Consider the following 14,072-nt stretch of genomic DNA (forward strand, 5'->3'; position numbering starts at 1 on the left):
ACCTTGAGCAGGAATCTCAACAGAGTCCAGGGGAAGTGATTGCTGCCCCCAACACGTTTCGGACGCAAGAAGAGTCAGGTCTCTCCAAGCAAGAGCTAGAACTGTGGATGGGTAACAATGTTTACAAAACACACAAAATGTATAAAGCAACCTTCAAGTTTTCCAAACCGAAGGGTACCTGGGGTACTGTACTTTTGCACTGTTTACTTTTACAATGTAAGAGGTAAATATAAATATAATTTATGAATGGTGTCGTCCCCTCCAGAATAACTCCCCTTGCCCCCGGTGAGCAGGTTAGACTGGAAGCTGAACGTGGAACAACCTCCTTGTTTTTGATCTCAGTGCGACATGTCTGTCTGTTTAAGTCCTGTTATTGGGCTGGGCAGTTGGTCAGCTGCTCGTACATGGTTGTTTGGTAACACCTGTGATATTTCTTTGTGCCAAAAACCCACAAAAGAAAAAAAAAAAGGGAAAAAAAGTGATTGGGTGGTTTGGTAAAAGCCCAACACATTTAATGCTTTATTTCTGTGTTTTCTGTAAATAAAAGTGCAATAAAACTGACCCGGGGGTGAACTTCAACAGAAAGACCTCAGTGACTAAACTGGGGTGGATGCACCAACAGGCAAAGAGCAGCGTCTCCTGGTCTGCCCAGCTCCTACGAGGCTGGGAGCGGGTAGGGGCAAGGCTGGGGGGAGCCGCACCACAGCCCCCCAGGGCAGCTGGGAACTGCAGTCACCTCCTTTAGCATGTGCATGTTTGCATCTGAAGTGTGTCAAAATGCAAGCAGTTAAGCCAGACCTGTGAGAACCTGTGCTTATTTACAGACCTGAGAGCTTGTTGGCCTGCATGGCGGCACGGGACTTGCCAAAGTGCCTGGCTGCAGAGCGCTCGCTCACCAGCGTGGTGAGCCCGGCCCCAGCAGGCTGCCCCTCATTGCCCCTCCACCATGTCTGACACTGTTGATGCCAGCATTGGCGTGCCCTGCCCTGGAGGACCAGAGAAAAGTGCTTGAGTTCAGGTCATAAAACTGACAGAATGAAAACGAGCAAAGAAGATGGTCCTGGCAATGCACGAGTTGTTCTTCGCGAGCTGCCCGCTGCCGGCAAAGGCAGGGCCCACGCGTGCAAGGCACCTTGCAGGCAGTGAGTGAGCCCCTGCCACACAGGGTCTGAGGGCTGAGCAGGGCAGCAAGCAGCTGGACAGGGAAGCCGGTCACACAGAGCGGGAGCAATACAGCACCGCAGCAGAGCATCAAGAGCCTGACACAAGACGTTGCCCATCTATTTGATCTCTGCCTGCTGGAACAGCCGGCCAGCTCCTCCGACCCAGCTGGGACAGAGTTCTCCAAACAGCCCAGCCCTTGAGGCACATTCTACAGACCACAGACCAGTCCCCAGGGGACAGAGGACAGCAACGCCCCAGCAGTTTCCCGTCTCTGTTGCTCCTGGAGCCAGGCAGGACAGGGACCCACAGAGAGATGTGACCACAGCTGGTCATATCCACCCACGGATACACACTCTCAGTGCTGGACCCACTCCTGGCACAGGCATGTTTGAGCCACCCACAGCCCACCTACCTGGGCAGGTCTCCTCTCCAAAGGTGTCTTCCAAAGCCTGCTGCCCACCAGCTCCCAGTCCGAGCTCTTACTTGGGAGAGGGTGAGACTGGGTGCTGCAGTCACACACTGGGAGCTAGGACACACTGCCTGCACACCCACTGCTTGGGTAAGGCAGGGGAAAGCTGTAACTGTATGTGATTTTCCAGCATCCTTTTCCCCCTTTAAAGACCTCTGGAGGGGCAGCTTGTTAGTGGTGTTTTGCAACCTGGCTTAACATGGCAAACCTGCTCCAGCTAGGCTGCAGAAAAGGTCAGCAGGGGTGATGTATCTGATGGTCTTTCCTCAGGGCTCACAGCTGGAGCACCTGCAATTCAGCTGTGCTGCCTGCAAGGTGACATGGCCAGCTCCAGCCCCATGAGGAGGAATGGGGCAACAGTGTGCATGTGCTGTGGGATGGGCACTTCCTCCATCTGCCTCCCCACAGCGGGCATGGGGGCAGGTCCTAGGAGAACCCCCCACCGCAGGCACCTTCACTCAGGGGCAGGAGCAACGAGCGTCTTCACCCTGTCCCCTCCACCACCAAGCCTGCTCCTGCCACTGGCTCAGTGCCTCCCAAGCCACGCTGCCCCGGCTGTGCCTGCGGGCAAGGACGGAGGAGTGGGGCAGGTGGCAGAGGTGGCCGCAGCCAGCCTCATCAGCGCGCTGCTCGCTGCTCTTACTGAGCAGCTGGCAGCAAAACGTCAACCAAATAAATGGCTTGATTGCCCCGTTATTAGTTACTAAATTAATCCTTTTGTCAGCACTTAACAAATGCTGAGCTGTTGGCTCCTGGCCTCGACCCAGTAAAAGGGACACCCTGTCTGGGGCCTGATCCAGCACAGCCCCTGGGCTGCAATCCTCCCTGCACAAGGGCTGTGTGTCCCTGGGAGCATCAGGTGGCTCTGCCCTGGGTAAGTGCCCGTGGAGCAGGTGAGGTGGCCAGGGTGGCTGACTGTGCCCTCCCCAACGCCCGTGCTGCCTGTCAGCCAGCGAGCAAAGGCAGAGGGTCTGGCTGCCCCATGGGGCTCCCCCGTAGCTCTGGGGAGGGATGTCAAACCGCCTTCCCCTGCAGAAAGGGCAGGCTGCTGCAATGGGAATGAGGCTTTTCCTTGCTTCCTCAGCTGGAAAAAGTGGCTATGCAAACCTGCATGAAGGAACAGCAGCTGTAGAGGCAAAATTTCCTGTCTTCGGCTGCCGAGATCCCACTTTTGGGGCTAGGCCAGCTGTCCCTGTCCCGAAAGTCCTCTCGTGCACTGGTCTTTAAACCAACACAAGAAACTGAGTTTAGAAGTCTTATCCAAACTGTTCTTACCATTCCAATCAGGAAACGCGCCTGCAGCAAAATGGCTTCTGAATCATGGTTGAAAGCCATATCTTAGTTTAAGCAGGGCCATGCTTGGTGCCTCATGTAGAGCCCTTAGGGGAGAGATCTTATTTCCCAAGGAATCTCTAACATCTTCCTTCAACTGCGCTTCCTCTCCTCATTTCCCCCCACTGGAAACAAGAGCCAGCGTAACCAAGGTTTTTATCCTCAAATTTTACTGTAATTAAAATACAGAGATGCAGAATATTCCCAGAAACACACTGCAAAACAAACCAAGCAAACAAATTCAGTAGGAAACTAATTACAGACAATGAAATTATAAAGAACAAAAGTGTTCTCCGGAGCCCAGCACCGTGCACGGGACTGTGTGGCCACAGTGACGGCTTTGGGTTGCCAAAGGGCTCCTCGGCTCCTAGAGAAGCAGAGTCGGGCCCTGGCATCTGTCCCAGCAGCTCTGTGTCTCTCTCTAGCCATCTCCACATTCCCGCTCACGCTGTTGTTTTTACAAGGATGACTTTGCAATGGAGACACAGAAATGACCCACCCACAGGGACAAGAGCCAATGAGAGAACCCAGAGGAAAAGAAGTGGGTTAAGATTTTCCACACACAAAACACAAGGGAACAGAGAAGGGTGGAAGACATGCACTTCTCTCCCAGCCAGGGGAGCTGCGGGGGCAGAGTCACCCTCTCTGCCCTCCCAGCCAATATGAGTGTGGATGTTTAATGAAGGTCTCGGTGAGACCTTTGAGAGCTCTATCCAGGGGCAAGACAAAAAGCTAAGGGAGGGATAAAAAAGAAAGCGAAGGATAATGAGATGAGCAAAGGGAAAGGGGAGGAGAGGATAATGTCTGTGGGCTATCCTCTCAGCCAGGGCACATTCCTTGGGCATGGGGAATGCCCGGTCGTGGTGGGGCACAGGGCTGCATGTAGGGCCACATCCCACCTCCACCACGGGGAGATCATGGTGAAAGCCTGGGGAAAATCTGGGAAGGTGGGGAGGTAAGGAGGGAGCTGATCTGGCACTTGGATGATCCGTTGGGCACATTGATCTAGCTAAATGGAACACCTAGCAATCATCACTACTATGGAAGCAGGGCACCAGCCAGGTGTGGACCACCACCACACACCAAACCCCACATTTGTCCACTTCCCTTTCCATGCTCTTCCCTAGGATGAACTCCATCATGTTCATCCTCTGATTCAGAGCCTGTCCTAAGAAACAAATTCCCTCCATGCTCCCCCTTATCTTGCTCCCCCACTCTCACTCTCCCCTTGCCTCCTCCTGTCACCAGTCCCTCCTCATCTTCTTACTGTCACCTGAAAACTGGTGATCTTCCTTGTACTAGCTCCCTTCATCCTTCCCTCGGTGGTGCCCCTCCTTTTGGACCAACCCCCCCCCCCCATATCAATGGGATTTATGCACAATGTAGTTTTTGGCCCTCTTACCACGAAGGGGCAGTGGGAGAAGGGCCACACCAGTGGCCGAGGTGGACTCTGAGCTGGCTGAAGTCTCTGTAGTGGGGGAAGAGGAAAGATGGGGCATCCGTCAGGAGCCAACAGCTTCCCCATCCAATCCAGATCCTATCGTTCTGCAACCAAAGCTGTCAGGTTCCTTGCTCTTAGAGTAGGAACACCGACCCTGTTTTCCTTCTGCTCTGGCACCAAGAGTGCCCAGAAAAGCAGCCTGGGGCTGGGTCACCTGGATGAACTGAGCAGGCTTAGCACACTAACAGAGACATACTTTCCAGAGGCCTTTTGAATCCTGCATAGTTACATATTCCTGAATGCCCATTAAGCAGTGTGAGGCCCTGGTTTTGGCCCTTCTACCCATATCTGCTAGTTTGCTCTCTTTTGCTATTCATGGTCCCAGAGTTCTCCGTTAGCTGAGCTCCAAGAACAGCGATTTAGGCTGCGAGTTCCCCTCACACCTCTTCTCCAGGCCATCCCGCAAGGAAATGGCGGTTCCAGACAAATGGAGAGCTTTATTCCATTTACTGCAAGGATGCACAGAAGAGCAGAAATAAAAAGATGGGAAACCCTCAGGACCCCTATGGCCTTCCTTAACACACCTTTACCCCATTTTCCATGCCTGCTCTGCACACATGGTGCCTGCAGACAACAGCTTGGGAAGAACGTACTGCCTCCTCCAGCAAGAGCCTGTGTGGGATACTGGTTAGCCAAAAGCTTGATGAGCTTCCCATCACCTGCCCAGGGGTGGCCGGTGAAGTAAAGCCCTTTAGATACTATCTTCTCCTGTGCAAGGCCTGAGAGGGGCAGTTAGGAAAAAGACTGTCTTCTGGCCCAATTGGTAAGAAACTGTATCTTTCTAAGAGGGTCGGTGACAGCACAGCTAGTTACGCAGAAGCAGCTTGTAGCTTTAGGGTTAGAGCCGGCTTCGGGATCAGTCTGTGGTCTGGAATAAGAAATGAGATGCACTCAGGGAGAGCAGTGAGCAGAGATCCATGCAGTGCAAACTGCCCTCCTGCTTTGCAGGGCATTTGAGACAAAGGAAGAACAGACAAGACTCCTTCTGACCTTGCCAACTGCCATGATCATCCCAGCGAAGTGCAGGCACACATTAAGGCCTGATCTTTCTGTGAAGCTGCTGCCTTTAGAGACAAAACCAACACGTCTAGGTCAACTTGGCCTTCACCAGAACAAAAGAGACAAAGCAAGGAAATGCACACACATACCAAATGCTGTTTCCTCTTCAGAAAGAAAGATGTAGGTTAAACCACTCTCATACTATCAAGAGTAACACACTGTGGAGATCAGCAACTTCTTGCCACTGCAAACAGCAGGGACTACCCAGCGCAGGGTATGGAGAGAGACTAACACTAGCATGACTAGCACAGGGACGCAGCAACTTAAGTCAGGCCCAAAACGTGGATTTAATAAAGTTCTGAATGAAAACTGTTTCACAAGCCCAAGAAGATTCAGCAAAAATGGTGGCTGGGAGGTTGTACTTAAATATTCCCTGATGTCTGAGTCCTAAGCACAAGAGAGCAGCCAAGAAGTGCAATGACCTCCAGCAGGAAATGAAGATCAAGGAAGTTGGCTTCAGTGTCCAAAAGATAGGGCAGAAAGTAAACAAACCGCATGGATGGGAGAAAGGGGATTTTTCACATTCCTTTGGTTTCAATAAACTATGCTCTTGGGCAACAGAGGGGAAAACATCCTCTAAACCATGATTTTTATTTTGACCAGGGCCCTATATAAAAACTATATGCTGGAAGTGCCGAAGATGACTATGTAAACTCCTCCGCAGCAGTGGCACAGTTTTGTTTACCTGGCTGAAGAGATGCCTGTGGACTACATACACACACGCTAACACAGATGCATATTTATAAAATACAGCACAAGCACTGCTTCACTTGCCTATGCATCCAACACCTAATGACCTAGGCTAATCACCTGCCAAAGCCAGGAGCGGCAGAGTTAATGGTGGAGCCTACAGCTTTCCTCATCCCGAGAATTACAGGGGACCTTGGAGTGAGTGAGTGTGTGCGCGTCTGTGCACGTGTGTGTGTGTGCGTGCATGCAGGATGCCACGTGGCCCCTTGAGCATCATGGGCCAGGCTGAGGATGGCTGTGACTCCCAGACGAATGCAGGTGTCTGGGTTTCTGCAGCACTATGAGTGTGGGTGGGCTATTTAGTGCAACACAGCCATTTAGAGGAGCCGGGCTGGAGCCCCAGGAGCAGCGTGTGGAGGAGTTGCTGGTGCCCCGCGCAGGCTGGCTGCCACTGGGGCACGCTCAACCCCTCAGGGAAGCGTTCTCCAACGCAGCACAGCCCGCTCACAGCCAGGCCACCGCTCCCAGGATCACAGGGACAGCCTCCCCTCCCACCCTGCAGCAGAACTTGGGAACACGCTTGCTCATGGTTACTAATGACGTCTGTGGAGTGAGAGTGTGGCCTAGACTCAAAATGCCCCTGTTGCAGATGGGGATACTACCAGGACTTCAAGGGTCAAACCCAAGGGCCCAGTTTGTGTCTCTGTGGAGCATCACTACCTGTGTTTGCAATATCACAGAGGCCTGGCAGATGCCACTGTCAGCTGGGAATGGGAACATACAGCAGCTTTCTTCCTCCTGCCTCTCACCAAGAAAATTTGTGCAGAAGTTGATGGCCTGGGACATACGATACTCATGTGTGGCATCATCCCCGGAGCTGCTCTGCTGAGCTTGAGGGTTCCTTCTCTGAAGGGTGCAATTCAGCCAGGGAGTAAATGATTGGGAGCAGCTTGTGGGATGGGCCCTGCAAAGAAAAGGTAAGAGGTGCAGGGCAGGAGGGAGGCTTCCCCCTCTTCACAGTCTCTCTCCTCTGTGTCAACGGGACTTTCTTCTACAGTTCTCCCCCAGGCAGACCCCCCAAACACACCTACCAGAGCCAAGGGAAGGGGTGTTTCAGAGGCTGTCTTCCCAGCTGAAGTTGAATTTGACTACATAACCCACACTTCAAGCAAGGCATAGTTCCTCCCCCTCCCCTCTTACTCCCCCCACCTCCAGACAGATGGAGCCTGACACCCTTTCCCACCCCTCTGTGCTTACAAGAGCAAGAAGGGAGGAAGGAAACTGCAAGACAGAGACGACGTCGCCTTTAAAGCCTTCAGAGTAGAGATGGTTCCCAGTAGGTGATGGGAGTGAAAGGCATTGACAGCATCTCTGTGAACTCTGAGCCAGGCAGGCAGTGCTGAGCAGGCTGCAGCCGGAGTCTGCTCGGGTGCTTGACCCTCCCTGAAGCAGCTGGTTCCAACTCAAAGAGGTGCTGTGTAGGGGGAGAGTATGGGCAGGTTGATCTTTTGGAAGGGAGCTGCAACAGGGATTAGTCAGCCTTGTCCTTCTTCTTTGCGGTGAAAGGGACTTTGCTGGCGACCGCACTGCCCACAGCTCCAACACCGCCGGTCACTGCCGAGACGCTGCCCTTCACCAGTCCGACGCCAGCAGCGGGGACGCTGGTCACAGCTGTTTTGGTGAGCTCCAGGCTCTTGCTGCCCACCCAGGCAACTCCTCCCAACGTGGCCCCCACAGCCCCCCGGGTGATACTGAACAGGCCGCCTGTCACTCTCCAGATCACCCCTGCCTGCTGCTGCGGATGGTCCTTGCTGGCATCTGTGGGGAGAGAGAGAAAGGGAAAGTCAGAAGTGTCCACGCTGAAGACCTTCTTCCTGGGTACCTCTTCCAGCCCAGGAGGGTTGTCCACCACGGTGCACACTCCCATATGCGCAGTGCCTTGCAGCCCCAGACCTCTTGGTGCCTGAAGGAGGAACCAGGGTGATCCCAGGCCTACAGCATGGCAGGAGAGGACTTTGGGAGCCTAGGGAGTGGGAGCAGAATTGCCCATGTGACAGAGAAGGGAAGAAGGTGGCTCAGTTACAGCCCCAAATTTGCAAGCCTCAGTGCTGCAATGCAAAGCAAATCCCACTAACAAGAGATGCAATTCCCCTCTCCTGCGTGTTGGCTAACGCCAGTAAATCACAAAGACTAATGCCAGCATAGGAGGCACGAACTGCAGACAGCAACAGCTGATGTTTGTGTGGCCTGCACGTCCTCAGAAACATCTGTTTGGAGGCAGGTCTGCGCTAATGTCAGATGTGGGACTGAGGCACAGCACAGACCTATCTGCAAGAACTGTAATTGAGCTAGCACAGATAGCAAACTGCAGTAAAGATACAGTGACACGGACGTCACCTCAGGTTGTACAAGCCCTCCGGAGATCTCAGCTACGTATTTAATAGTGTTAAGACAGTGCTTAAGTTGCTACACTATGTCACTGCTGGTTTACCTGTGCCAACTGGATCAAGGCCAGCATGATATACCCACCCAAGCTGCCATCGCACCTGCCCACAACACTGCAGATGTAATGTTCACAGCTCGCCTCTTCTCGGGAAAGGGTTGACTCTGAACTGCTACTCACGGGATTCAAACCTGACAGCTCTCCTGCCGGCCTCCACACAATCCTCTCCCTTTGCGTCAGCTAACAATGCTGCGCACAGGCAGCAAAGGAGGAGCTGCTCTTTTTGTGGGGTGAGATATTTTGGATACTCTGACTTCTGAGTCACTGCCAGTTCTGTACATGAGATGAGTTACTAGTAATTGCAAAAATACAATAAAGCAATCCTGGCAGGAAAAAAAAGCAAGCGCCAGCTAGGAACACAGGATCCCTGGAGCAGCAGCAGCCCTTCTAACCCATTACCTACTCAGAAGAGAGGTTGCACAGCGCTGATGCAACAGGAGGGCTTTAGCCCCCTACTAAATGCGCACCTCATTTCCTGAGAAGCGGGGAAATGACAGGGGTAGAAGTGGCTTTCTGAAAGCCTGCATAAAAACATGGTGCAGACATGCATCTGCGGAGAGCCCAGGACAGGGGCCATGTCAGCCCCACTGCCTCAGAGCAGAGCACTGCAGAGGCTCCACCAGCACCTTGAGAAAGGAGCCAGTCTGCACTGCACAGCCCTGTGCGCACCGGTCCCCCCCGGCACGGGCATGGGGACAGGCCTGGCATCTGTCCCTGGGACCAAAGAGGGAGACACCCCAGCTGCAGCATCCCAGTTCAGCCGCCCACCCAGACCGGGCTGCACAAATGGACTCACCGCTACCTTAAGCAGGAAGACAAGCTTAATATAGCTAATGGCAGGTAAGTGAGAGCTGGTGGCTGAATGCACTTTTCTCTTTTGAGATCCCAGCCCTTCCACTGCACTCTCTAACACCCTCAGCTCCCCGAGAAGAAAGCCCCCTCCTTTATCCAGCCAGGCAGCAGCTTCTTTCCTCGATTGTTAATAATAACATTCCAGGCAGCAGAAAACTCCACCTGGAAACCCCCCTTTGATGTCTCCACCCACTTTCATTTCCAGGCAGATTAGAGCCAACACTGATGTAGGCAGTGGATTTCCTTTGCCAGCAAACAAAGACCTTGGGAGTGCCGGGAGGCTGGCTCAACCGCTCATCAAACCGCAGGGCCTTCGCATGCTGCATGCCCTGGTTGATGGAGAAGTCAGACCTAGTCAGCCTAAGCAAACATCTTCCTCTTACTGCTACTAACTTGTCTCATGCCGCGTCCTCACCACATCTGCTATTCAGTGTACTTCTGCCAAGCTATCCTGTGAATCCTTCGGAGCAGAGACCATCTTCCTGTTGTCCATGTGTCACGCAACCCAGTAGGGTCTCTAAGTGCTGCTCGAAAACAAGCTTTTTTCTTTTCTTTTTTTCTTTTTTTAAACAAACCAACCAGAAGTCTGGTAGAAAACACTCAGCAGCAGGGCATGGATTTTATTCTTGGAAGCACCAGCTGCCCCAGGATGCTGGATGCCCACGGCTGAAGGGACAACCTGACCTTGCCAAATGGATCAGAGCTGCTGCCTGTGCTACAAGCACTCAGGCGGATGGGAGGCCAGTCAGTCACACCGGGGACTCTCGGATTGCACCATGTCATCTGTGGGAAAGGGGGATTTTCAGGCCTCTTAGGAAACAAATTAAGATGTCTTCAGATTCAAATTGCTAACTTTCAGGCACTTAACATAGGCGTTTAAGTTAGGAGATTTGATTCCTCTGGCTCCATTTCTAGCCAGGGAAGAGAAGGGGGCTTCTTCAGAGGAGGCTGCATACAGTAGCCTAACCGAGACCAGGCACGAGTCTGAGTTAAGTGGCGTGATGATCCTTTCCTAGTTATTTTTGTGCTGGATTCTTCTAAAATTCTGCAGATTTTGGAGCCATAGAATCATTAAGGTTGGAAAAGACCTCTAAGATCATTGAGTCCAACCGTCAACCCAACACCACCATGCCCACTAAACCATGTCCCTAAGCGCCTCATCTACACGTCTTTTAAATACTTCCAGGGATGGAGACTCAACCACTTCCCTGGGCAGCCTGTTCCAATGTTTAACCACTCTTTCAGTAAAGAAATTTTTCCTCATGTCCAAGCTAAACCTCCCCTGGCACAACTTGAGGCCATTTCCTCTCGTCCTATTGCTAGTTACTTGGGAGAAGATTAGTCTCTCTAGAAGATCCAAGTCTTATCGGAATTGTAGGTTTTTCCCCGAGCTTGACCCAGGCTGTACAGAGCTCTCCCCTGGGCAGGTCTCAGGACAGTGCCTGTGAGGAGTCTGGTGTTCACCAGCTCTGATGACTTGGAATAAGCCTTAGGTTACACACCTGTCTGATAATCTGGGCAGCAAAACGGAGTTTGAGAGGGGCCAGTACAGAGTTTCTGGTGTAGCCTAAGCAGCTACAGTTCTACCTGGTATATGACATATTGCTTGCCTATTCCTCAATAGTTTCTCTATGTGTTTGGTTTTTTTTTTTCCCTCTCCCTTAATGCTACTGAGACCCCTTGGTTCCATTTTCAGTTCAGTTGCCAGCCTCCCACCTGCTGCACACAGCTTATCCCGTACAGCCATTTGCGTGTTTTGTCTTCAGACTGAGGGCGGGAAGAACAGACAGATCCAGAAATTCATGAGACTCTAAAGCAGGACTCTACTCAGTGAAAATCAGACTGGTCCTCCAAACGAACACCATCCTCAGAGGATGGCAGGTCTTGTGTTCCCGCTCCCGTGTCCAGGGAAGCAGGATCCTTTGTGTCCCATCAGAGGACTGCAATGCAGAAGCTCTGGACATTAAACACCTACCGGCATGCTCAGCTGCAGAACCAAGAGCTGTATCAATGCAGCAATAATCTTCATGGCTCTCCCCAGGTAAACCTGAGTCTGAGGCTACCTGGAACCCCCGTGTAGGAAGATTTAGGCCTCCGCCCACATTTCAATTGACCTGAGGCCACTGGAGCTGCCCAGCTATCTGAACACCAGTAGTGTGAAAATCTCTTGGATGATAGCTGGATGCCTGCAGGTGGATAGCCCAGGGACCAGAGGGAAGAAAGCAACTGCAGATGAGATTGAGGGGGGATGTTACTCTGCCAGCAAAGAGCTAAAACATATTGGAGAAAGTGTCAGGAAATACTAATGAAGAAAGACAAGGACAAAGGTTCTTTCTGATTAAGCTAGGCAGAGACAACGAAGCTGCAGCACACTGGAGCACCAGTGCTCACACGCTGCCTGCACCTGGTCTGCAGCCACTCTCATGGTCCTTAAAACTCCACAGGTGGAAGGGAGGAGGGATGGAGGACCTGGCCCCAGGAGGGTGGGAGGCTGTTCCAGAAGCATTCCACAGCTCCAACACAGAACAGAAGCTGTACCATAAAAAAACCCCAAACAAACTCAGGTTTGAATAGATCTGAAAAGAGAAAGAAATCCCTTGTGACCCCAACCACAAGGGGCCACATCCTAACCTGGCAGCAAGCTGAAATAGGTCGCATTCATTCTATACTCCAGATGATGTGTTGAAAGCTTTCTAGCCATCCCCGGTTAGTTTGTCTTCAGACTGCAATAAACCCCACAGTAAGCTGTCATGTAAGATAAGCATCAGATTTACAGTGCAAATTAGTCTCTCAGACAATGGAGTGAGCTAAGCATTTTGTTGGCACAGAGGAGCCAAGATTAAGGGTGAGACAGACAGCAGAGATGAAATACACAAAATAATCAGAGAGACAGACACACAGCCCAAGCAGGGGAACAATTCTGTTCCCTGGAGCCCGCTGCAGCCCATGCTGCTCATGAAAGCTCTTCACCATCTGCCAAGCCCTTTTTCCTTTCCATCAATGACCTGGCCTTTTCAAGGGTCCCTTCAGCTTCACTTCACCCCATGTCAGCTTAGAACAGAAGGAGGAGAAAAAGAGATGACTAAAACACACTCCTGTATGAACGCTGGCTCTCTGGGCTGGGGTCGGCACCCCACACAACAGGCTCTCCTCCTCGACCACAGCCCTCTGCAGTCCGCACTGGCTTCTCTCCAGAGCAGGGGTCCTACCTGCTGGGGCTCCAGACAAAACTGGCTTTCCTCCTCTGATCCTGACAGCATCTGTGACTCAGGGCAGAAGTGAGATCAGTTTGTTGGTAATAACAGATACAACTTTCAAAGCTGCCACGGTGACTCCTCAGGGCTTTCCATTGCATTTATTTCGTGACAGAAAACGATAGCCTGCGCTGGTGCCCACTACAAATGGCACAGGCATTACTCTTCCCCTCGGCCCCTGCTGGCAGGTGATATGACAGGCAGGGAGAACTCTTTACTTTAAGAAGGACTTGTATAAGCTGCTCTTTCCTACTAACTTACAGAAACAGCCCCAAGCCAGGAAAGCCATGTCAGGGAGCGGCATGTATGGTTTTGTACCTTCAGGACACTTCTATCCCTGCTGGGCCCCAGGCGAAGGAGCCGGGCTGGCTCAGAGACCAAAATGTAAATAGCCAATGTCATCAGTCTGTCCCTCAGCAGACGTGAGAGGAAGGGATGAGGTCACTAGTTCAAGCCTGAATTATGTCTCTGGCAGCTATTAAGTGACCACTGGTGGATTTAGGCAGGTTCCCCTACCTAGAAAAATGTTTGGTCTGGAGGAACAAGCAAGGGGTGGAGGGTTAGCTACTCACACCCCTAGTCCCAGCTTTGTCCAGCTGATTTTTAAGCAGCACTGAGCAAATCGCTCTGACCTTTATTGCCTCTGCACCACTGTGATTGAGAATGTGTGATTTTCTAAAAGCCTTGGTTGTTGAGTCACAGAAAAGCATGTATGGGAGAGAAGTTTCCAATCCTGATGTTTCTTGGAGAAAAAACTGAAAGTTTGATTCAAGTGCACTCTTAAGGCTCTGAGAACCCCAAATGGATTATTGTTATTTTTAACCTTGTGATTTTTCCGAGCCTACCTCAATTTGAAATGCATGTGGCTGACACTGCTGCTTCTCTTCCCCTTCTGTAAAGCGAAGCTGAAGTTAATGATCCTTATTTCCTTGTATTGCTGTGCTGTCATGAAGGTTAATTAGGTACAGTTGGTGCGGTGCTTTAAATGGGGAAATTGTGTTTGTATCATCATGACTGGCGCTGACAGATTCCTGTTGACATTCTCAGTAGAGACGCCAATGACAACTTCCAATTTATCTCCGGAGAGGTTTCCAGTTTCCAGACAAGTCGCAAAGGCAAGAGAAAAGCTTGCCCCCTCCCCACACACACCAGCCTGCTGTTGTGGAGCCACACAAGTTTATCCTGTAGCTGAGACTTTCCATTTGGACAATACACTCTTCTAGCACAAGCAGCTGAAACAGGTAGAGA

The 14,072-nt window shown here is 51.7% G+C and overlaps 1 protein-coding gene across 1 annotated transcript in view; it reads right to left on the reverse strand.

Moving 5' to 3' along the window:
- Positions 1-7,486: 7,486 nt before the first annotated feature.
- The window catches only part of LOC103897496 (transmembrane protein 263), a 194,673-nt gene continuing 188,087 nt past the window's right edge, over positions 7,487-14,072 (reverse strand). The window contains exon 3 of the mRNA XM_009277535.2: positions 7,487-8,033. Within this exon, the coding sequence (XP_009275810.1) occupies positions 7,747-8,033 (287 nt within the window). The 3' untranslated portion in view covers positions 7,487-7,746. The remainder of the gene's footprint in view (positions 8,034-14,072) is intronic.

This window comes from Aptenodytes forsteri, unplaced genomic scaffold (assembly GCF_000699145.1).
Source record: "Aptenodytes forsteri isolate BGI_AS27 unplaced genomic scaffold, ASM69914v1 Scaffold146, whole genome shotgun sequence".
Classification (NCBI taxonomy): Eukaryota; Metazoa; Chordata; class Aves; order Sphenisciformes; family Spheniscidae; genus Aptenodytes; species Aptenodytes forsteri.